General features: G+C 37.4%; 3 protein-coding genes across 3 annotated transcripts in view; 1 reads left to right on the plus strand and 2 right to left on the minus strand.

The window, feature by feature from the left end:
* LOC134848905 (transmembrane protein 272-like) overlaps positions 1–11,224 on the minus strand; it is a 230,231-nt gene extending 219,007 nt beyond the window's left edge. Inside the window, exon 1 of the mRNA XM_063866447.1 lies at positions 11,212–11,224. The gene's annotated coding sequence lies outside the window, so the exon portion shown is untranslated. The remainder of the gene's footprint in view (positions 1–11,211) is intronic.
* Positions 1,318–6,169, plus strand: LOC134848327 (low-density lipoprotein receptor-related protein 2-like). The gene is made up of 8 exons (XM_063865726.1): positions 1,318–1,459; positions 1,594–1,761; positions 1,925–2,327; positions 2,588–3,930; positions 4,009–4,242; positions 4,561–5,062; positions 5,319–5,459; positions 5,833–6,169. Exons 1-8 carry the CDS (start codon positions 1,369–1,371, stop codon positions 6,044–6,046), a joined length of 3,096 nt encoding a protein of 1,031 aa, XP_063721796.1. The 5' UTR covers positions 1,318–1,368; the 3' UTR covers positions 6,047–6,169.
* A 5,325-nt stretch (positions 11,225–16,549) lies between the features above and the next one.
* Positions 16,550–19,283, minus strand: LOC134847753 (uncharacterized). Its single transcript, XM_063864955.1, has 3 exons — positions 18,466–19,283; positions 17,554–18,104; positions 16,550–17,324 (listed from the first exon to the last, which is right to left on the minus strand). The coding sequence occupies exons 1-3, from the start codon at positions 19,042–19,044 to the stop codon at positions 16,622–16,624; spliced, it is 1,833 nt and encodes a 610-aa protein (XP_063721025.1). The 5' UTR covers positions 19,045–19,283; the 3' UTR covers positions 16,550–16,621.
* Positions 19,284–25,443: the final 6,160 nt, after the last annotated feature.

The raw sequence follows: 25,443 nt of genomic DNA on the forward strand, positions 1-25,443 counted from the left end.
ACAAAGTTTCTCCCATTTTTCAAATGGTCGGAACAACGAAATCAACAGCAGCTCAACGTGCAAAACAAGAAAAACTAAGTTAAGAACGTTAAGATCCCTTAATGGGCAATCTACGAACTGCTTTTTCGCTGTTCTCCCAAGCTATCATTATTTAAATATTAACAATTTCAAAACTTTTGTACAATTTATTCCCTTCTTGAAAAGGGCTTTATTTCTTATTTTTATGTTGAAGGAGTTTTTTTTCACTTCTCTGCGAAGGATAATGGGCTTGTTGACTTTTTTGAAGACTCGAAGGTTTCGGTGTTTGCTTATTGATCAAGAACTGATTCTGCTCGCATTTCCTTATACCATTAGATTTTGGACGAGTGCTGATCAATTTATGTGGAAAATAGTTTTCGATAAGGACATTTTCGCCATTTGATTCTAAATAACAAATTTTATGGACATCCAAATAAAAAAAACAGTTGCTGAAAGCAGTTTTGGAAAAAATAAAATTACGATAAAGAAAGCGAATGTCAAGGCTGTGCATCAAAAACGGCTAAAACTATTTTAGAAGTTCAATATTTTGCCCGCTTTCCAGATATTTGGAGCAGAAGGAATTAAAATAGAAATTTTGTAGCATTTGTGGCTGGATAAAGTTAGCACCACAACGTTTTGGCCCTCTTCCATGTCTATATTTGGTGTTTTTCTTTCAGAATAATGAAACTACAGCAAAAATTACTCAAGCTATTAGTTATGTCACAATATACGAACTCTTAAGCCCTTTTATGCTTCGAGAATAGTAAAACTCACAGCTAAGTCGCCGATGGGCTTGACGTGCTATGCGCTTGACTGCGGTCTCCAAAAACTCTTGATAAAAAATGTACGTTCTTCTGTTGGTAATTGCTTGTACCGCTACTTTTTTTTATAAGTATATGTTTTTAGACTGATCAATTTCACCTTATTTGAGCAATATAAGTGTCCCAATCCATGTTTCTGGAAAAGATGCACATTTTGGCCGTGAAAATGGTTTACAAAGAAACAGAATCCTTAATTTGGCCATTGCCAAATTCGATAAGGGCCGAGCTAGAACTCAGTTCTTAGCTGCTATTTCATTCTAAGTATCAGACATTCTTTCGTTTATTGTCCATTTTTTCATGTTTTGTAACAACATTTTTCACTCACGGAAATTTTAGAACTCTTAATCAAATTCAAGCTTGCTTTTGTCTGTTCAATGTTTTTTGAATTTGGAAGGTCAATGAGGTCATTAATGTACCTGTTAAAGCAATCGATTTCACAAATTAATTGTCTAGCTCGTCTAATTTTTGAGCAGACACAATAATCATTTTCTGGCAGTGAAGTTTCTGAGAGGTTGAACTGAAATATCTAATGCGAGTAAGATCTGGATTTGGACGTCTGGAAACAATGTGCATGCGCGAGATTGTTCTGAGCATCAGCTTAGTGATCCTAATTACGAGCAGTAAGTTCCAGTTTTGATAAATACTATGTTTTTTGACCTGCGTTTGCAGTTTTATGAAAACAATACGCAGATCTTTTATTTTACGGAAATAAAAATCTTCGGGAAATAAATTGATGAATCAAAACCTGTTTTAGGCGACGCTTCTAGAAAGTGTTCGAGTAATCAGTTCCAGTGCAAGAGCGGAGAATGCATTCCTCTAAGATTCGAGTGTGACAAGATTGTGGATTGTCAGGATGAATCTGACGAAAGCGGGTGTCCGATTGAACCACCGCAGATCTGCTTGGAGCTTCAATGCAATGATGGTAAGTTGTTTCCCAATTCCAGTTTTCCCAATTCCAGTCACTGGAAACTGGAAACTAGCAAGATTTTGAGGGAGAAAGTTGAAGTCAGCCCCCAAAACTTAAAAGGTCCACTAGTAATAGACTAAGATATCAAGGATTCCTATGTTATCCAATTGTATTATAGGATCTTGCATTCCTGGAAAGAAATGTGACGGCATCTATCAATGCCCTGATGGATCTGACGAGATGAATTGTCCAACCGAACCATGCAAGGGATTCGAGTGTCACTCTGATGGCAAATGTATCCCACATTCTCGAGTATGTAATGCATTCAGTGACTGTTTCGATAACTCAGATGAGCAGGGATGTCCGGAGCCCTCTTGTAACAGAAATGAGTTCACGTGCAATGATGGAAAATGTATCGATTTGACCTCAGTATGCAATGGATTCAGGGAGTGCAAAAATGGCGAAGACGAGGGCGAGTTCTGCAGCGTCGACCCAGATGTTGTCGTTTTGAGTTGCCGGCGTGGGCAGTTCAATTGTGGAGATGGAACTTGTATTCCGATCGACAAAGTCTGCGATTTTGTGTAAGTTAATGGGAGACCTTAAGGAGACCTTAAATGCTGTTTACTAGTATCCAAATCTAGGTTCATACTGAAATTTTGGTTTGAAATTTCAATTTTGGATTGTGCCTAGTCATTCTAATCGGAATAGTTTCATACTGAAATTTTATTTTGTGCCGTTCATCCTATAAGAGTCTGTTTCATAGAAACAAAGAAAAAAAACTTTTTGTAACTCCCTTTATACTTCGACGATTGAATGACGGTTAATTCGATGTGGGTTTTAGTCCCGACTGTAAGCGAGGAGAGGACGAAGGCGACTTCTGTCCAATCAATCCGCCTTTGAGACGCCCCCAAGACTGCCACTTGACAGACTTCCACTGCAACGACGGAACATGTCTACCAGCCTCATGCATCTGCGACGGGAACCCACAATGTCACGGGGGTGAAGACGAAGGACGGTTCTGCTTGGCGCCTGAACCGGAGATAATCCCGAGGGGCAACTGCTCAAGGAACCAATTTACATGCACAGATGGTGTTTGCCTGTCAATGGATCTGGTTTGCAACGCTAAATGGAACTGCAAAAACGGAGAGGATGAGGGCGATTTTTGCCCGGAACCTTTGCCCCCTCTTCCAAACCCAAGATGCTTCAACGATGAGTTCACATGCACTGATGGAAAATGTGTACCATTCTCTTGTGTCTGTGACGGTGAGTGGAACTGTTTATACGGCGAAGACGAAGCTAAATTCTGCATCAAGGATAAACCAGAACCCCCGAAGACCTGCGACACCGATGAGTTCATGTGTGCAAATGGCAAATGTATCCCGCTCTCGAGCCTGTGCGATGGCAAGAACAATTGTGAAAATGGCGAAGATGAAGGCGACTTCTGCCCAACCCCTCCGCCCGTGAGGCCACCCCCGATTTGTGGACCTAACGAGTTCCGATGTGCCGATGCTAAATGTATCCAGGTGGCTTTAGTATGCAATGGAAAAGCCGATTGTATTTATGCCGAGGACGAGGGAGAGTATTGTGCCACGAAGCCCCCTCCCCCAGCTCCGAAACCGAAGTGTGGAGCCAACGAGTTCATCTGCCAGGACGGATCTTGCATCTCGCTTCGACTGGTGTGTGACGGCGTTAAAGACTGCAGAAACGGCGAAGACGAGGGACAATTTTGCCCAACTCCACCTCCCATCCCAGAACCCCCTAGTTGCAGTGTTAATGAGTTCTTGTGCGTGTCTGACGGAAGTTGTATCCCTCAAACTTGGCTGTGTGATGGAAAATGGAATTGCAAAAAGGGAGAGGACGAGGCTGAGTTCTGTCGACCTCCTCCAGCTCCTGAAGCTCCCTTGCCTTGCAATGAGTACCAGTTCACTTGCTCCGATGGAACTTGCATCCAACAGGTCTTCGTTTGTGACGGAAGGTGGCATTGCGCTCTGGGTGAGGACGAAGGACCCTACTGTCCGACTGCTCCGACCCCCTACCCTGCCCCGATTTGTGACAAGAATCACTTTCTGTGCAGTGACGGAACTTGCATCCCGAACATCCACGTATGCAACGGAAGATGGGATTGTGTCCATGGTGATGACGAAGATGAGTTCTGCGAGCCCCACCCTACCGTGGAACCTCCCAGTAAGTGAAGGCGAAGCTGTATAAATGCCTGCAAATCAGCGCAGTCAATCAATTCAGATGTCTTTTCATGTTTTTTAGAGCCCCGTTGCAAAGTAGATGAGTTCACTTGTATCGATGGCAGCTGCATCCCCCACTTGAAAGTGTGCAATGGGAAGAAGAACTGTGCTGAGGGTGAGGATGAGGGGGAGTTCTGTCCCACTTACGCCCCTCCCCTGCCTGGACTTCTGTGTGACAATGACCACTTCATGTGTGCTGATGGAACCTGCATCAAAGTGGCGTTCGTTTGTGATGGCATGTGGCACTGCGATAGCGGTATGACTCCTGAAACTTCAAAGAAACTTATTACTTCAGAAGCTAGTTTGATTTCCAAAGCGTGCAATTTATCGAAGAAAAACGAGTTTTAATCAGGAAAGATAGAGTCCCTTAACAATATAATAAAGGATGACCAAGTCTAGCACCGCACGCATCTTTTTCAATAAGTTCTCGCACGCATCTTTTTCAATAAGTTCTCGCACGCATCTTTTTCAATAAGTTCTATAAATTATTTAAATGATTTGTACTCGATAATAAGTTCTATAAATTATTTAAATGATTTGTACTCGATTGTTTTGAACTATCAAACTTTTGTAGGCGAAGATGAAGGTGATTTCTGTGAACCGATCCCAGAACCTCCGACTCCAGATCAGAGCTGCAAACTGTACGAATTCAAGTGTGCCGATGGAAAATGTATCTCGCATGACAAAGTGTGCAACGGACGAGACGACTGCCGAAACGGGGATGACGAGGCCGACTTCTGTCCGACTGCTCCGCCGAAACCCGAGGGACCGAAGTGCGGAAGAAACGAGTTCATGTGCGACAACGGAGAGTGCATCAATTACCGATTCGTCTGCGACGGAGTCTGGAATTGCCGAAAGGGAGAGGACGAGGCCAAATTCTGCCTCCCCCACAAAACACCTCCAGTGCCCGAATGTGAAATGGACGAGTTCATGTGCTCCGATGGGTTGTGTGTGAAGTTGCACAAGTTGTGTGACGAGTTCTACGACTGTGCGGACGGGGCTGACGAAGGAAGATTCTGCACTGTAATTGACCAGTGCAAGGGATTCATGTGCAGAGACGACTCAAGATGTCTGAGGTATTTTCTAATCACTTCGTATTGAGAAAGTTCTGAGAGGTTAAAAACTGAAATAATACTCAAGGGTTATACCTCAGTATATATTCACTTTTTTGGGGTTTTAACACTAAATATAACTACAATTGGGATTTAAATCAAGTGAAACCAAGTTTTTAGCAGTAATTTGAAATGTTTAAACCCCCGGCTTTAAGTTTTTAGCAGTAATTTGAAATGTTTAAACCCCCGGCTTTAAAAGGACATAAGTTTTCATTTTGAGGTGGAACCAAGTGTGTGATGGTCACAAACAGTGTTTCGATGGAAGCGACGAGAAGAATTGTGACTTGAGGCCTTCGATTGACATGACCTGTCCCAAGAATCAGTTCCAGTGCTCGCAAACCCGGGAATGCGTTGACATCAAGTGAGGCTATTAGAGAACGTTTGAAAAACCATTTTTTCATTTTCCCCTCAACCTTCTATATTTAGCTTAGAAACCTTATCATTTTAACGTTATCACAGATGCAACGAAACTTCAAATGGTGAACAAACTAACAATTGTGAACAGTTTTTTTACTTCATGCGTAGCATCACGCGTTAAGCCATAACACGTAAAGCAACTAAAAAGTACAATTGGAAAAGAGCCAAAAAGTTTTAATTACGCGTTGGCAATAATCGGGATAAAAAAACTAACTCATGATAATTAAGAAATTAAAGAAAAATTCCAAATTGAAATACTGATTGAATTTCAGCTTGTAAAAGTTGTGCCAAAAATGAATAGTGATTGTGAATTTCAGCTCTTGCTGCAATGGAGTGAGTGACTGTGGCGACAAGACAGACGAACTGGTCTGCAACCGAACTCTGATTGTACCCAACAACCCTTGCCGAGTGGGGGAGTATTTCTGTGTGGACCAGTCGCGCTGTCTGCCCACCAACTGTCTGTGTGACCACGTGAAGGACTGTCCAGATGGATCGGATGAGATCCGACAGGTGTGCGAGAACGCCATGTGAGCAGGAGCTCAAAATAACTGAACTGAAACTCACAAAACAGACTTGCCAGTATATTATTAAATAAATACAATAAGTTGATTATCAATTGTATTGGTAAACATAATTTATTGTTTATTTTAACAACTTTTTCAAAATCTGAACTAAGTAGGCCCAGAATTATTCCGGAAACAAAGCCTTGCAAAAGGACGTTCGAACGTTAGTCCAATCAGCGAGTTCAGTGAACATCTCCAGTTAAATCAAACTGTCAAAAAATTCGTAAAATTCTCTATTTTAAAAAATTCGCTATTTTAAACCCGCCGAATATGTTGCCATCTTATTTTCTGGAAAGAAACTCACAGTAAAGTTCAGGAGAATCCAGGTGAGTTCAGGAGAATTCAACACCGAATCGTTCCTCTGACCAGCGTTTTTTTAGTTTTTTGATTATGACGAATTCCGCCTAAAGGTAACACTTAATAACTACTCCAACTGTGTGTGTGCAGGATATTTCGGAAAAAAGTTCTGTCCATGGTCAGTGGGATTCCCAAGGGCTTCACTTTGCTGTAAAATACTGTCCAATGGTGGTCAAAATTGGTATGCTAACTAATGAAAGCGTGATAAGTCTTCATGAACATTGCGGTATCACAACCAGTTATCCTATACAAAGGTACCCCACTCAACAATGACCTAGCAGACAGAATAGCCCAGGACCATGCAAATCAAAACAAACCATCTCAAGATTCGAGAAAAGTAAATATCGCAATATGTTAATCAAAAAAGTTACCCTCGTGGACAAAATTAACCGCAAAATAAGCGTTTTGTACCATTAACTGAGTTTAGTTCCCTAAGCTTAGCGCGATATTTACTTCAAAGCTCAGAAAAACTTTAACAAGTACAGACATTTCCTGTGCAGACATTTTTCAAATTGCGTCAACATGTAGAACGAGCCAAGTTGAGTCAAATTTTTACACTGATTATTTCAGCTTGCTTCCTAAAAAATATTCTGAATAATGAATAATTTTTTTTACCGTTAATTCAAAAAAGAGTTCACTCCGATGCTGAGGTAATCTGACAAAAAAAAATCTGGCATTTTCAGATCTTGATTGAAATGGCTAGTCTTCGAAATCAAAATTAATACACTCCTTAAAGGTAATTCTGACCATTTGATCTCGATCAATTTTGCAAAAGTTTGCGGTAAATGTTGTTCAAAGTGAACACTGAAAAACAAGAGTTTTTGAGCTTTAAAAAGTAAAAGACTGATTTGGTGCCTAAGTTTGTCGACTAGTGTACCTATTTTTTAATAAACTAGTGAAAAATAAAGCGCAGCGTCAGTTTTTTTTATCTAAAATGTCTGCTTTATCTAAAAGCTTTTTTTTTGCATTTTCACGCGTTTCGAAACCTTTTTCGGATTAAAAACTACTAAAAACACTCAGCGCAAATTTTTGAGGTTAATTAACGCTTCAAATATACAAAGTTTGGATGTTGGTCAACTGATATACATTATTGTTCCTCACTCACAAAGAAAAATACAGAATACTTGGGCTCGGTATCATTGTTTCTACTGCCACAAGGGTTTCAACTAGTTGCTAATGACAAAAATTTTGCACCATCTGGAAGCACCACCATAGTGAAAAAAAATAATTAGTTTGTCCTTTTTTTAATAAATGAAGATTTGAAAAATATAAAATTAGCCAATTTTTATCGGGTATGCGGGTAATTACGGTGCGAGAGAAGTCGTTGCAAATTTAAGCAAATCAAGATACCTAGTCTCATTTTTGTTTTACTAGACGCTAAAGATACTGATTAATACGTTCAGGTGGATGTACGATTTCCTCGAGTAGGGGGGCGAAATTTCAAAAACAGTTACGAAAATTTTGGCAATTTTTTTAGGGCCGACTAAAATGGTTTTCCAAGCGCTCCCAGAACACTAAAAAGACCTCAATTAGATCAAACATTTTGTCATAGAACTTTTTTTGAAAAATTTTGTCACAAAATATTACCAATGGAGTTGCTTTGGATGGTGAGGGGGTCGAATTCTTGAGACAACTTTCCTAAATCCGCTCCTGCTTTCAAACCAGGAGCGCCATAAAACCATAATGTACCAGCTACTGACACGACAAGGGAGAAATTACGACAGAGAGGAATTGGGTCAAGGTCACTTTTTGAGGTACAGAACCCATCCATTAAAATTATTGAAATGTTGTGTCAAGTTTGAATTGTGTTGATTTTTTTTCGAGTTGGCTCAGAAGTACAAAAGAATTTTGGGAATTTTTATATAAATGCAGAAACAACAAAAAACATCCATTTGATCACTCGTTTGGTAAAATTTTCTTAGCAATTTACTGCCTGATGAACTTACGATGTTCCACGAGTTCCAGTAAAACATGCTGCTTCAAATAAACTTCCCAATCAAAAATTAGAGTGAATCTGCCTGAAAGTCTAAATCTGAAGTCATCAAACTAATAGATCCCTTTTTACAAGCGAACATGCATCCAAACTAGAGCAACCACTTGCTGATCAAGTAGTACAAAATGCTTGATTTTCGAAGCTTGTTTTTATCTTGCTCCTAAACCGTTGAAAAAAACGTTAAACTAAGTTGCGAGAAAATTAGAAAAACAATAAAATTGTCGATTTCAAAAACCATGCAATCTTTGCTATTGGTATTTTTTGCGCTACTTCAACAGCAATCTTAAAAATGACTCCAAGAAAGACTCTACTGGGTCGGTAACTTCAAGTTAACACTTTTTGGCAGCTTCAATCTAATTTTTGATAGAGAAATTTGTATGGAGCAGCATGTTTTACTGGCATTCGTGAAACACCGGTAACTCATCAGGCATTAAATTGCTTGCGTAGGTTTTAACAAACGAGTGATCAAATAACTAAAAATGAACATAAATTGTGTCTCCCAATTCAAAAAAAATTGACATAATTGATACTGAGAAAGTATGATAAACAAGAAAAATTTTGGATACTGGAATTTTTCATTTTGGAAAAAAATCTTTTTTTTTTACCACTTTCTTTTCCATTTCAAAACCAAACAAAAACACACGCACAAAAATATCTAACAAGTCAACTAGAATTCGACCATATTCCACTTTTGGCAGAAAAATTATTGTCAGTTTTGGTCTTGTTTATTAGTTTGACGCTTTTATGTAATTATTATCAATTTTCTTATAAAACCTGTATAAAATCTATATACAATCTGTACCAAATTATGTACTTTAAAAACGATTTTGGTGACTATTTAATTGATTAAAAATGCAATCAATTGTAATCAATTCAATACTAAAAAAAATTTCTAATTTCTGAAATAAAACATCACTATTGAGTTAGGACCGATGTGGTTAACTCATAGAGAAATTTCGGATAGGGTACACCGTCTGCTCGTCACGCTATCTTATTTTCGGCCGGATAGATTCGTGCAACTTCTTAGTCTAATACCGATCCTAATCTTACTCTTAAACTTACTAGTCTCAGGGTGTTTAACTAGTCTCTGCTAGGCTCAATAGATCTAGGGTATACTGGTTTGTTGCGGCTGCTGAAGTTCTCTCGGAGAGACAACTAATTTCTAAGTTAAATTCAAATCTCTCTGGTGCTGAAATTACAAGTAATTTCAGCACTTACAAATAAGTGGGTTGTTAGTTAGATGGATCATGATTGGTTAATATTAAATACTTTACAGTGGTAAAATATCTAATTTATCCAATCATAAAATATAGTTTAGATCAGGTTCCACGCATCCGGGTTTACAGAGTTTTTTAGAATTATCTTTCTGCAATTCAAAGGATGGATGATGAACGTTGGTATTGGGCGAACATCGTATTCTTGTCCGGTTCCTCTTGTTAGAGAAGTTACAGGTCGCTGGATTTAGGGGCATCAATCGTTGTGTCTTCTTGTGACAACGACTGTGTTTCCCAACGAAATCAATCTGTTTTCAAAATGGTTTGCTATGACGGGTTTTTCTGTATTATGTAGAGAACTTGTTTTGTGTTCAACCTCGTCTGGGAATGGCGTGGAGATTGTGCGTGGAGGGGATACCTTGTAACTCGGATCTGTACGTATACTTGAGCATCGAGGTGGTCATTGGTCTAGTTCAATGAAGTCCTTTTCTGCGAAGTCAAGTCGTACTCTAAATCTTTTGAGTTGTGATTGTGGACGGCATTTTGGTTGTGGTTGGCCATTCTTTTTCGAGTGTAGTGGGATCATTTTGTCTTTGGATGTTCGTCTTTGTTGTTGTATGCTGATCTATATACTGCAAAGTATGTTTTACATTTTATAAACTTTTTATTAGTTCAATGTTTTAATTATGATTTTGATTAGTTGTTTTCACAAAAGCTTTTTGTTTTAGTTCGGTTATTTTGAAGAGTTATTCACCCTTGAGTACCTCTTATTAAAAATAGGAGTGTGGTCACAAAGCGTGTTTGTAGCGCGGTGGGTTAGGCCGGCTATAGAGCATGCTCAGGACGTCCTCTCTGGTGGGTTAGGCCAGGAGAAGGAGTATGATTTCGTGCGGTTTCTGTGAGAGGTCCTGTTATGTGATAACGTTTTATGTTGAGCTTATGGTGGTCTTTCTTATGTTCCGTTGGTTGTGTCCTTTTTTCAAAAATCAAATTGTCTTTGTTATGGGTTTGTCTTTCGACTTTTTTGTGTTTTATTATTTCTTTCTTAGACTTTATAATAGTCTTCAAAAGAATAAATTATCCAGTTTTAAACTAATTTAATCCAGTTTGGGTACCGTTGGTTTTCTTTTCTTAGTCATGCTGTTATTTTGTGATTTGTGGTGTTTAGTCAGCTGCGTTGGTTAGTTTGGTTTAGTATATAATTCCTTTCCAACCGGGTTAAAGGAAAGTTTGAAACTTGTTATTGTATGTTAGAGTTGTTGAGTGTGAAAACTTGAAACTAAAATTCATTATTTAAACAATTCTTCGTGGGCGAGCTGTGCGAGTTTGGATAAAATTTTTGTGCGAGTGAATGAAAATATCAAAAGGTTAGTACTGCATTTTTACTTTATCAATTTACTACATAGAATTTTAATTTTACTGCTAGTTTTGGGGAAAAGTTAAGTTACAAATTTTCATTATTATGAAATTTACTGCTTTTTGGGAAAACAATTTATAAATTAAATTACTTCATTTGATATAAATTTTATCAAATTATTTTGTGGAGAATATTAATGAAGTTTAGAATAAATTTAATAAGTTTTTATTTTGTTTTTCTTGTTTTTTGTAGATGATCGTGGTATGAAGACTAAAAATCTAAAAGAAACATGAGTAAAGAATGGTTAGTATTTATTTTAAATTTATTAGTGAAGAATATGTATAAATTTTACTTACATGTTAGTCGTCGGGGAAAAAACCGTGGGGGAAGATGTCGTGTATTATTTCTGAATTTGTTAGTAACTTTGCTAGTATGCGAATGATGTTTTTAGTTTGAAGCAGTGGCCAAAGCAATTGAAGTGCTTTAATAGTTTTTAGTTCTTCAGTGCCAACTGCAAACTCATAAGGTGTGTTTTGAATGAGGTTATATAATTTGTGATTGTATTTAGTATTGTGGATGGATTCTAATATTGGGATTTCTATAGGTTGGATAAATTCATGTGGGATAAGGAAGGGTCTGGATTCTTCTGCGTTAAAGGTCTTCGTGATGGGAAAAAATATATACATTTGTGTTATTGGGTCATAGTTGCGGAGGATGAGTTAGGACCAGATGAGTTAGGACCGATGTGGTTAACTCATAGAGTAATTTCGGATAGGGTACACCGTCTGCTCGTCACGCTATCTTATTTTCGGCCGGATAGATTCGTGCAACTTCTTAGTCTAATACCGATCCTAATCTTACTCTTAAACTTACTAGTCTCAGGGTGTTTAACTAGTCTCTGCTAGGCTCAATAGATCTAGGGTATACTGGTTTGTTGCGGCTGCTGAAGTTCTCTCGGAGAGACAACTAATTTCTAAGTTAAATTCAAATCTCTCTGGTGCTGAAATTACAAGTAATTTCAGCACTTACAAATAAGTGGGTTGTTAGTTAGATGGATCATGATTGGTTAATATTAAATACTTTACAGTGGTAAAATATCTAATTTATCCAATCATAAAATATAGTTTAGATCAGGTTCCACTATATTACTGAATTTTATTTGCGATGAACGAGTTTGTTTTTTCTTTTCACAAACCGGATGGTGAATATGATGTAGAAATTGAAGCACAAATGGTAAAGCACTCAATTACGAAACCAGAATGTCCATTGTGAGAGAAAATTGCATGGGTAAAATACCAGCAAAATAAAAACGGGTGGTATACCCTCTTGGATAGTAATTTTAAAAAATTACAGGAGTCACTGAACGAAAGCTCTTGAATCAAAACTGGATGCAGCGCAAAAAACTTGTAGTGTAGCAACCAAGTCGACAAAGCATAAGCATAATATTCCGGCCATTCAATTTTTCCCAGAAAAAATCAATTTCAGAAACTGAAAAAAAAAACACGGCCCGACCGGGACTTGAAACTCAGACCATAGGGTGCAAAGGCAACTTTATAATCTCCAGTCGAAGAGAAAAGACGCCTGGCAGTTTCTGGGAGTCGATATAAAATAACTTAATTTTCATTCACAAATGTAGAAGAAAAGTTTTTAATAACAAAAAAAAGTCTAGTTCCTGGTTACAGAACTTCTGCTTTTGCAAGTGTAAGTTAAAAAAAAACAGTACAGCAAAACGTCCGAGTAGGTAACCGAACAACACATCGTTTTATAAGAATTACTAAGAGACTAAACCACAATGAGCATGAGAGCAATTATCAGAGCATGATGCAAAGAACTTCAGAAGGGCTTTGATATTGGCGTTTTATCGCCTCAAAACTCATTGGCATCTCCGCTCATATAAAAGTGTCATGATATACGGCTTTTGAGTAAGAAACCCAGTAAATACAATTTCCGAAAAAAATTGCCCGGTATTTGTGGAAAGTCTGTTAAACTAACTCTTAAAAGAACTGCTCGAACCGTAGAAGCATACGATGATCCAATTCCTACCTCAAAAACAGCAGTTGTTAGTTCTTTCTGAAAACTCAAATGTACACAAAATTGGTGCATTGGCTATCAGGAACCTTGAAAACAGTCATAACAAAGAAGCTTAGTTAGAGCAAAAAAAATGTTGCCCAGCTCAACATCAGCAAATCTTAATGCAAAAATTTCTTTTCATTGCTAGAGGAAGTAAAAGCAAAGCCACAAAACATGGTCTGGCAGGTAGTATGTCTGGCATGACTCATTCGGGGTGCACAATGCCGCAACATTCGTGAAGCAGAGATATAGCTTTGTGTCATTTTTAAAGTTTGACTCAGTAGCATGATATTGAAAGAAGTTAGTTACGAAAAAACTTTAGGGTGGACTGAAATGGATTTTGAAGACGTATAAGACAGCTTGCACAGGCTGTTCAAAATAAAAAATGAAACTCTGAAAAAGCCTTGCCCAATCTTTCTCAGCTCAGTGAAGAATAATGAGAAGAAATCGAAAGCGTGATCACCACCGATTTGTCAACAACAAGAAAAAAGCAAAGCATTTAAGCTCATATTGACAACATGATCGTTTTTGAGCTATTTAGCATCAACTGTTAGATACATGCGTGGTTTTCAGCTAATCGAGTAAATTGCAGCTAAAACACATGCACGAATATTTCAAGGAACCCCGGGTTGACGTCCATAGAAGAAAAATGCTTATCATACAGTTTTATATATGAAGTCTATGAAAAAAATGCTAATCATACAATTTTCATGCATGAAAATTATAAAATAGTCATTTCGTCATAGAAAAAATAAATATTTCAAAAATCACCAAAAAACGTGTCTGGGTAACTTTAAATAGATTTAAATAAGTATATCTATGATAGAGGGCATATTGACAATCAAAAACATATTTTAATTTTGGTCAGAAAAATGCTTATCATAAAGTTTTCATATATGAAAATTGTATGATAAGCATTTTTTTCAAACACAAAAATAAAATTTTGAGGTAAAAAAATTTTAATCCTTTTTTGGCTGCAAATTTGCATTTGTGCTAAAATGTAAACTTTACGAAAAAAAAAATTTCATGCAAAATTTGACATTTTTGTGTTTATAACGTAGTCCAGGATGAGTTTCTCACCCAAAAAACCCAAAAATTACATGAAAAAGTTTTTTTTGTAAACACGATTATTATCTTTTGTTTCATTTGCTAAAATAAAAATAAAATTGTAAAACAAAACAGGCCTTTTTTTTTTCTCAAACATCATAATTTTCAAGCTAAAAATTATCTAGCCATATTCAAAAAAGGCATTTTTTGGTATCTATTTCCATGTGAAAATGTTAAATTTAACTTTTATAGCTGAAACCTCCAAATGCCAGTTACTCTCTGGGTTTTCTCATGACAAAAAATCCTTGGTTAGTGTTTCGGTTGAAGCACGAAACTTTGAAACAAAATTTTTTTGAATTTTCAATTATGGAAAAAATGCTTATCATACAATTTCATATATGAAAAAAAAAGCTTATTTTGCTATTTTCATACATACACTTTTACTCTATGAAATTGTATGAAAGAGTAAGCTAAGCATTTTTTTCATATATGAAAATTGTATGATGAGCATTTTTTGTCAACCCGGGACATCAATAACTTTGACAAATGACTAATTTCAATGAACGAGTGATACAAAATTTATCTACAAAGAATCTCATGTTTGAGTGAACAACAAAATCTATATTTGCTTTGGAGTTACAGAAAAAAAATTGCCCATGCCAAATTGCTCAACGTTGTTCTCTGGAAAACGGCGGAACAGTGAACACTAGAGATTTCAAACAGGTGGTTGGTGGCTTTAACTCACAACAAGGACATCCGGTAGTGTATATTCAGGAATTCAGGAAAACTTTTTAAGCGCGAATACTCTTATAAATTTCGAATGCCTAGTAATTGCTTCTATGCTGGCTTGATTGATCGGGGGCTATTCTCATGCGCGAAGGACCGAATGGGCGAAAAAATTTGTGGGCCAAGGACCGCAGACAAAATTAGCCGAAAATCAATTTTTAAAAAGAAACAATAGCCTTTCAGTTAAAATGAATTAAATGAAGCAATATTTGCTACTTTCATTGCAAAACCCTTGAAATGTAAAATTTTCCCAACTTTGCAGCGGTCAATGATAATTTGATTTAGCATATTTCTGCCGTTTTTATATTCGGCCAAGATCGATACTTCAGTCCCTTGAAATGTTTACTTTCTTTCCAAATTTTAGATTACTGAAATCTGATTGGCTGACTTTTGTTTTCGCGCATTCGGTCCTTCGCGCATGAGGGATTCCACCGATTGATCAAGCAGTTGTTACTTGAGCGCATGTACCCTCTGCGAACAGTTCATAAACATGTGCAGTTGTTCTTTGCTCTCAAAGATTGGATAACAGACAAGCATCCGCCAGAATAGCCAGACACTCTAATAAGCTAATACATTCCGGCTACAAGATAAACTTGAGTGAGACATAAAAACTACATTTGATGAAACGCTTAAAGAGGGGATGGCCTGCAATTTCAATTTGATATCTAATTTGCAGACACGCAAACCATTCAACTAATTGGCATCAAAATTGTTTTAAGCGAACTAAATGTTTCAAGACATCCATCAAACGTACATAGAGCGATTGATTGGAGGCAATGGTCAGAAGTTGAAGCACTGACAGCACAAAGAGCAAAGAGTTAGTGTCCTAGAGTTTTCTTTATTCCATCCATACCACCAGAATTCAAAAACAATTCGTAGAATGCCTCACAAAAAGGTTTAGGGAAGATATTTATCTTGTTTTTTACATAACAAATGGTTGGCAGGTGACTTGGTTGTTAAAAAATGTGAACAGTTTTGCAACGATGTGATAAATGTCAAAAATATTTCTGCATAATTATTAAACTATTTCCATAAATGAGATAAGCTTTTACCGACTGAATATAGAAAGTTTAGACTATCCGGAAATTCATTTCTTTAGTCGTTGCTAGATTTGCAGTGCCAAAAATTAGCTAGCCGTCCTTGCAAAGTTTGCAAGATAGTTTTTTATTTGATTTTTTGTTTTAAAAAGTGTGTACACGATGTTGAAGCGAGATGCAAACAACCGAACACTTTTTTGTGTCTCATGCTAATGAAACTTTCAGCAAGAATTTACGATAATCATGCAATATGAAGTGCTTTAAGATTGGCTTTTTTGTAAGATCACGCAATAATTTTGCAAGATTGAGTGGTTTAAAATGGTCTGTCTGGCGAAAAATAAACATTTTCTTCTAAGATTGTACCAAGAATGTTACAAGATTCTTGCAAGACCTTCGAAGATAACCCGTCTTCGTCAGCTGGGATATCTAAAAAACTATACAAACTCCTGCATTTGAACGGATATGCAAATCTGTTGCATGAAACAACAAACAACCCTCTCGTTTCTTTTTGATAATCAAGCTGTAAAAGGTCATAAAAACTTGAAAAACCCCAGAGGAATTGCTCAAAACCTCAATGACTCCCTAGTGGCTCAAAGTAATCGAAAAACTCTAATCTACAAAATTATTAAACTATTTTCTGCATAACTATTTTCATGTTCAACTAAAAAGTCCACATTAGTTTTTAAACTCGTACAATAACCGCAAATTCTTCGTTTGCCATTATCCATGTAAAAATAATGCTTAAGATTAGGAGGCTACAAAGGATCATTTTCATGAACGTGCTCGAATCAGTTTTCGTAACAAATCCCAGTTTCAAATCGTAAAATTTTCTCTTCGCTTTGTCAATTCTTTTCGTTTCTTCAAACAAATCAACATATCCAAGTAATCGCAATTTTCGAATCGGAATTTCGGGAAGAACTTTAGACTCTTCGGGCTCTTCGGAAAGTTCAAAGATTGTCTCCAATTTCTTATCACGGCGAACTTTCATATCCTCTTGAAAAACAACAGTCTTCAAACTGAAACTCGTAGGTGTTGAAATATCCCACTGTTTGTTCATTTCGTTGCATTTAGTCAAGTTGACACTTGTGGCAGTTTCGAAACTTGTTAACTCTTCACAAATCTCAATTTGTTCTTCATAAACCAGGCTTGGCTCAACTCTGTACGCTATGGTTTCCGAGAACTCTTGGACACAAACCCAATCTAAGAAATCGAATTCACTCAGAAATGTCATCTTCAGTTCGCCCACTGGCTCTACGGTTACTTCGGATTGAGGACAGAATGTTCCGGAGAATGTCTGGGTGTCGAGGACTGTCCAGTCCGAATAGACACTTTCGTCGACAATGTAGACGTCTGTAACTTCCACATTCATACCAGTGCTTTTAGTTCTAAAAACAAGAATATCGCGATTGTTCTAAAATTTTGAACTCCCGGAGTAAAACTTATTTTTTTTAAATATTGAGTTGAGATATCATCAAAAAGCTGGTGTCGAGAAAAAGTATTTGAGTTGATTATGTATAAACCTCAAATTTGGAAGTTTTTTTTTCAGATTTCAGCTAGAAATACACAAATCAGAAACACACTAATTATAATTCAAAGCGAGTGCAGCAAGCTAACCTTGAATTGATGTGAACTTTGGTTTTTACCGTTGACAAAAACTTTTTGAACATTTGCACTGCGCCACTATTTCTAATGCCAGATTGCTGTCTTTCCTCTCCAAATTTCTTTGGTTTTTGACTCGGATAAGAACGAGTGGAATTTAGAACTTCGTCGCCTGAATTTCGCAAGTCGGCATCCACGACAACTTGTAGTACGGGTGGTGACTCAACGCGGTCGACTTTTTCGCTCTCGGCGCTTCCGATTGAAGATGATGACTCACTGAAGACGCCCGAGTTCGTGGCGGAACTAATTCCTCGTGCTCGCAAACTTTGTTTAAGGCAATCGACGCTCGTTGTTGCGGCAATTCGAGACGGTCGTTTCTGGGCTCCGAAGCGTGCTGAAGATGATGATTGTTCAATTCGGGAATTGTCGAGAGACAATTGCGGTTCTGCAACAGCCGACTGCGCAGAGCTGGGTTTGCCGAGCGTGGTCTCGGAGGTCGTGGAGCCGAGTAGTTGGCCGGATGCATTTTTGTTTTCGACTGATGATCCTGCTCTGACAAGGAAGACCTATAAGCAAAAACAGGTAAACGGTTGCTGTGCAAGTAGCAAAAAATTATCTGTCTACCGTATTCACCGCAAAAAAAATATCAAAAAATTTGTTTCACTTTCAGAACTTTTTGTTATCTTCTTGATAAATAAGTTGAAGCAAACCGCAACGTACAAATTAATGACAACTAATATCCTGTACAAGAAACTAAAATAACATTGGGCACGGATGCCGGTGAACTCATTAGAAGAGGGAGTTACTTTTTTAATTCTTTAGCGGTGAAGGCCAACATTGATAACTTAATAAGTCAAATTTCATAAAATCTAAACATAAAAAAGCTTAGTCAAAGCTTGAATGACGAGAAGATTAGTCATACCTTACCTTCTCATGAGGATGTTGCAAGGTTCCACCTGCGACGATGGACTCTTCTTCGTGTTCGTCATCGTCTGAAGCACCCTCCGCAACGCCGACCGTAGGAACCCCTGATTTGCAACTCGACTCGTCTGCACGCTCGCCGGTCGTCCCGTTGGAACGATATCCGTCGCCGAAATGGGAACACTCGGCGAATGATCTACCGAAACCCGAGTTGCGTTCGCCGTCGAGGGAATGATCAGACTCCCGGGACGAGCCGTCGACGACCGATTCTTTTCCTTGTCGTAAGCCAGTTCGCTGCTTCTCGGTTTTCCAATCCCAATCTTTTCCTGCTTTGAAATTTCTTCCAAAACTCGATTCGGGTGCATTACAGCCGATGTCTAGGTTTTGGTTCTCGTTCTTTGATCCGAAGTCAATGTCGTAGAAGTTGATCAACTCGCAGTAAAATTGTTTGCGCTTCCTCAAATTTATAGTCCGTTTTCGTAACTGGTAATAGTTCATGGAATCGTAAGTATTGTAAATTTCCGAGGCTTCCGAGTCATTCGTATTGCAGCCCGAGAGAACCCGAGAGCTCTCGGCTATTACCATTTACGTGATCGGTTGTCACGACTGAGGAAAATTTTACTTTAACAAAATTTAATTTAGTGTTTCAATTTTGAGCCAAAAATTCAAGCAAGTATTAGTTTTTCTGTTCTTGATTTTCAACCGCATAAACTGGCAAAGTTTGACAAGAATATTTTTTGTCGAATAATTTACGATTCAAAGACGCATTCAAATTTATCAAAATTGTGCAAACGCGTTTTGTTTTTTAAGACGTGCTCGTACAAGTTGAATAAATTTTGGCAGTAGTTTTTGATATTATACATGTTTAGCTAATCTGTTCTTTATCAATTTAGTTTGTTTTTTGATGAGAGCTCTCGTTTATGTTCTGAATAAGTAATTGTACTTTTATTGACAAATATGCAGCTTAAAAATACAAATAAATTTATACCAACAAACATCTTGACTCATTTTGGTACGATACAATTTTTGGCTTTAAGTTTGGCTTTAAGTCAGTTTTGCGCCAAAAAATATTTCAAGAGATAGAGCTCAAAAAAGCAAACTTTTGGCTAAAAAACTACCAAAATGCTTCCCTAATTTTATGACAGTTTTTTTTTTTAAAAAAAGAGAACTTTTTGTAAAACGCTCAAACCAGAGATGGGCGAACTTTCAAAAAAGTTGTCAGAAACAGTGTCTACATTTTCATCAGGTCGTTATTTGTCTTCGCGGCTGAAAATTGATGTCCTAAAAAATATATATAATTTTGTACTATGTGTAGTCCGGACTTCGCTCGCTAACTTTTATAAATTGGCTTCTCGAAGTTTATGTTTTTTCGGTTTTGTTTCGATTGAGGGATTATAGAAAGAGTTGTTCTTTCAATTTGCTGGAACTCGTCTATTTGATGAAAACTCAAAACTTGGTTTTTGGCGGTGTAGGGCCATCCCCTTTTCCTTTGCGTTTTCTTGCACACACATAGGCAAAGCAGAGTTTCGCACCAGTAGCGATATGAAAAAGATAGTCAAAAAACCACAATAAAATTTTCAAAAAACCTTATTCAAATTTCATTCGAAATAGTTGGAACATAAAACCAAATCAAATAATTCGAAACAAAAACCTGAGTTTAAAACTAAACAAGTAAACATATCGAAGCGGTTAAGAAAACTTAAAAAATTTTAAGCAACCCGAGAAAAAAAAACGGATGAAAACGCATGAATTAAAACAAACCCATTGAAATATTTTGCCTATAATGATATTTTTAAATAATACACCCCGTTAAAACGCTAAGTAGACAAATTAAGATTAAAAAGGATATGGAATTAAAACTTTATTAAATGTTTTCAATAAAAGACCTGCACTGAGAGTACGAATGATTTCACTCCGAAGGAGTGTGCATGCTTCAAGGTCAAGGTTAGATATAACCAAACAAAGTAAAGAAATGATTGATATCACAAAACTTCACTCGCTGGAGAAAAATTGAAATTAACTAAATCTATATTACTACACATATCTTTTCCCCATTCAACCGAAGAAAAAAAATTAAGAAATCACAACTAAATAGCGATTACGTCAAATGAACAATTAAGGTTAGCAGCATAATATGAGAGAAAAAATCTTTCGACGATATGTCCTAGGGATCTATTGAATGAGTAAATTAACAATTAGTCGGCGAAAATTGTAAAGGATGACATGATCGATTAATGATTGATACTAGGTTATGTCCTGAATAAAAAGTTAAGCACTGCTCCAAAGGAGATTACTAAAGTAACGAATAACTCAAGGTAATTTCATGAAAATTCTTGAGGTTCGAATCAAATTTTCTCTGACGCAAAGTTTTGTCACTAGTTTTTATCTCTAACGAAATCCTCTATTTGTGACAGTAGCTGACTCTCAGTAATTGACTCGATATCGATGTCGCTCTCTCCATCTTCTCTCTGTTCCAAAGGAATTATCAATTCCTCCTCTTCGGGTACCCAAATTGGCAGATTGGTGGCGTGGATATGCGTTGGATTTTCCTGTGACTCAATGTTTGAATCTGTAGTCGCAGCCACTCTCAGTTGAGGAGCTCAGCTGGATGAATCTGATATAGTTTCAATTGTTTTGGGTTCTTGGGTATAGTTTGGTGTATATCCAAACGATCCCTGTGGTTCTGTTGAGATTATAAAATCTATATACATATATCTGGTTAGTATACAATTTTGGGGGACCAACATTCCTACGTGGGCGCGTAGTTTTAAAGTTTGCACCTTGGTTGTCACTTTTGATTTCATAAATTGAGGAGTCCAAATCGCTGTCTCTTGACAGGTACATTGTAGTCATCAACGCCTGTGACTGTGTTGTGTCCGGCGGAGACACCTCTGATTTTGGAACTGTTATGTCTTCTGAGACAGGTCCTGTAGTGCTCTGGCTGATTGTTGATGTCGGTGGGGTCCATATTATTGAGATATGGCAATCGGAAATTGTGTCCGGATGTGTTACTGCTTCTTCACCTAAGTCTAGTATTTTAATTTTAATATTAGGGTTTGAATTTTTGCCTATTTACCAGTTTTCCTCTTGTTGAGGGCTGTCTTGTTCCAGGTTGCTAATGAAATGTTCTCTACTAACAATTCTACAAGGAAATCCTCCAATAGTCCACTCCCAATTGCTCAAATCCGAAGTATGAAATGGTAAGAAGTAAGAAAGAAGGTTCATCTTCCACTAAATAACCTGTAGGTGAGTTTTTGGTCTTCTGTTTGGTTGCGGTTCACTATTCTGCTTTAGGCCTTCTTTCTTCTTTGCCTGACATGATCTAGTAGCTTTTTTCAAAAAAGTTGTTGTGTTTGATGTAGAAGAAGAGGGAACCATTGCTACTTCAGCCTGCGTTTTTGGTCTAGGTTTCCTCCTTTGGAACGAGTGAGCGCCTGCTGGGAAACTTTGGTTAAAACAGGGTAAGGTAAGTTTTCTTTAATTGTCCGGAACATCTGTCCGTCGAATTTTAACCAGGCGATGTCAGATTTTCTCAAGATTTAATCATTCGCCAGTTTGAGATTCGGATGAACTATTAGTTTTGTCCCCATTTTTGCAGTAAAATTGTTCTCCGTATTTTCTTTCAGAAACTTTTCGGAAAAAATTATCTTTCTTTGCAGCGCCTTTCAACTCATGTCTCTGGTTTTTGGATAAGGTCTTCTTTGTTGGAGAGGAGGAATGGTCCGATTCCTAGCCCTTTTCCGACAGATCGTGGATCTTATTGTCTACCAAGAAATCCAGGTGCCCGTCTTCGATTTTGTCGTCCGCCCCCTAGTTCTTCACTCGAACATCTGATAAGATAGATTTTCTTTGATGTTTACAATGAATTGGAACTTTATCAGCTTATGTTTTCCATAAAGTATTCGGTTTTCTGCTATAGTGTTTCTCGAAAACGTTGCAGTTGATCGATGATTGAAATAGGTTCCAATTTTTTGTTTAATCCCTTTTTGAAAAATGCAGGGGAATACAATTAGAAGAGCAAAATTTTGAGCGGCTATGGTTCAAACAACAATTTTTAAGGATGAACTAACAATTTGCAATAATGAGCTGATAAGTTTATGAATTAAGATTGCATCATTGGAAAGTTACGAATTTTGGCCAATCAGATTGGTACTATTTACCAGATGAGTAGTTAAATCCGGCGGGTTTGAAAATACATCTCTTATCTTCCTTACAGGCGCTACTACACATTCTTTGTCAAAATTGGAATTTGGGGTGGTTTTCCGATTGGAATTCTGGAAGTAAGGTCGGTAAAGCCCAAGTCTTTTCACGCTAGATGTTTCACTGTTACATTAAAAGGGAGTAGTCTGTCCATACAGCGTGTCAGTTGGCTGTGGTTTGTTTTATTTCCCCCGATTATTTAATAATGCTGATAACAGAGCTTCATGCTCTGTGGTAACTTCGAAGTCCGATCCCTATAATTAATTTTTATAAATTGTCACTGCCCATACTACTCCTAAGAGCTCTAATTCGTTCGTTGAATATTTTGCGTCATGAGTGTTTCAAAGTATACATGCAAATGCGACTGTTTTCCAATCACTCCCATGGAGTTGTTCTAGGGACGCACCGAGACCACTGTGAGAGGCGTCTGTTTTTACTCTTGGTTTGTACTTTACTATTTTTCACTAGTTTCACAATTTCATATGCTAGAATGACATTTTTGGCTAGTCGAATTGTCTAGAGTAAGTTAGCTGTAAGCATTTTTCATTTTTTTTGGTGAACCAAACATCTCCTTCGGAAACTTCAGCACTTTTCGCGGCTACATTGTCTACTAATTCTTGTATATTTGGCATCTGATTTAAGAATTTTGAATCGAGAGCCAATTCAAAAGATTTGTCCTTCATGCAGGTTATGACGATAGAACTTACAAAATGATACTTCTCACAGGTTTCCATTTTCCTTATTAGTCTTTGTAATACTGTTTCACTGCCGAAAAAATGTTAAGGAACTCTTCTCAACTTTAGCTGTATTGGTCTTAGGGGGCTGTGGAAATGTGTATATTTTGATTGGTTTTTTTCCCGATTCATTCGAATAAGTTTTTGAAGTTGGGCGCGATATTATTTACATCTTGGTTAACAATTTCTATATTTTTTACTGGTAAGTTTGATTTACGCTTGCTTGATATCAAATCCGATTTCAGGTACGGGAAGGCCGTCTGTGTTACTTCTATGCCCGCCTTCGGAAGATTATCGTTTTTCTAATAAAGAATGGTGCGTATTCGTGAGCCCATCCGTTGGATCTTAACGAAAGCTCTATCTTTCCAATTATTTTTATCGCGTCAACTGTAAAACCGCAGTAGAGGTCCTTTGTTGCTTGATCGACTAGTAGTAGGGATCCCTTAGTTTCAGTTTGTGGATTACGTTCTTCTTTGGGAAATTAATTGGGCTGGTCCAGTCGATTTGACTTTTCATCATATTAGGTTCTCCTTTCCTAAACCAATGCTCAACAATTTCTTCAATTATTTTCCGTCAAAACTAAAAAACGTGGTTTCATTTAAACTGAATAGTCGTCATTGTCGCTTATTTCAGCTTCTGTCGGTGCGTTGATAACTTTTTCACATTATCTACAGAATTTTGTCCCGATTGCTGAATTGGAGACTGTACATCATTTTTCCAAAAGTAAAGTTATCGACAATTTTCACAATTTTTCTTTTAGATATACAGTTTTTTGTAAAATGGCTCTTGAAGTTACAAGCTCTACAATGTGAGTCTTTTGCTGGACATAATGCGAGTTGTCATTCCGTAAACTTACCGCCACACTCCACACAGAGTTTTCCCTTTCTACATGCAAAATTGGTTCTCGTTTTGTTTTTGAACTCCGATGAAAATTTTAATGATAACTCTGCGCTTTTGAGGTGTTGGTCATTTTAAGGTGATTAGATTCCGCTTTCTCGTCTAACAGGGCTAAATTTAGTGCGTCCTACGTTGGGAGTGCTTCCTTTAACAATATCATGCATTCTCATATTGTTGGTGAATACGTCACCAACCCAATCTTCTTCTCCGCTGGATGAATCAAACTTTTTGGCCATTTCCGCAAGTGCTCCCAAGAATTGTTTCAGACTCTCTCGATCTCTTTGGCTTCTTTTCAACAGCTTGTGAAGTTTAAAGATGGTGTTTGGTTTTCTAATGAAAGCGAGGTTTGAGTATTCCCAAAACTTTTGATAATTAGTCCGAAGGACTTTCTTTTAGCGAATTTCTGGGCAAAGATTCTTTTGCCTTCGGGTCCCAAAGAGAAAAAAAGCATGGATCTGATCTTTTTGTCCATTTCCTCTTGTATCATGCCGCCAAACAATTTTAGCTCTGCTTTGATTAATGCGATTTCTTCGTCTACCTATCTTCGTGTTTCCTCGAGATTCCTGGCAAGTCTTGCTTCTTTGTCTTGTGTCTTTTCTATTTCTGGGGTTTCTTCGCATACAGCTGGAGTTGCTATTTTTCGATCCAAAGGATTGATAAAATTGCCGGTTTCTACGTTTTATTCGGCTATCGATGCCAATTGAAACATGTCACTCCAATCTTCCCAGGGGATAGGGGGGTCGATGGTGTGACTTTGCCAGATTCATTGCATGACTACGCCATATTAAAATATTAAAACACAAAACCCCGTTAAAACTCTAACTTGATTAACAAAAATAGAAAGGATGCGGAATTAAAGCTATTTTGAAAAAGTCCTATAAAATATGTACAATGAGCGTACGGTTTCACTCTGAAGTAGTGTGTTTGCTTCAAGGTCATGGTGAAAATTACAAAGAGGAATCAAACTGCAGAACTACGTTAACCAGAGCAATAACTTCAATCCACACTAGCTGCCTAAATCGATCTGCTGAAGCTTGTGGTAGCTTAACAGTTAGACTATAAATAAAATGTCTATGGATAATTCAACTCTGACAAAAAACTTTTGCATAAATTTATAAATCAGTATTATCTATCATTTATATATCTTAAAATT

Source organism: Symsagittifera roscoffensis, chromosome 6 (genome assembly GCF_963678635.1).
Source record: "Symsagittifera roscoffensis chromosome 6, txSymRosc1.1, whole genome shotgun sequence".
Lineage (NCBI taxonomy): Eukaryota > Metazoa > Xenacoelomorpha > Acoela > Convolutidae > Symsagittifera > Symsagittifera roscoffensis.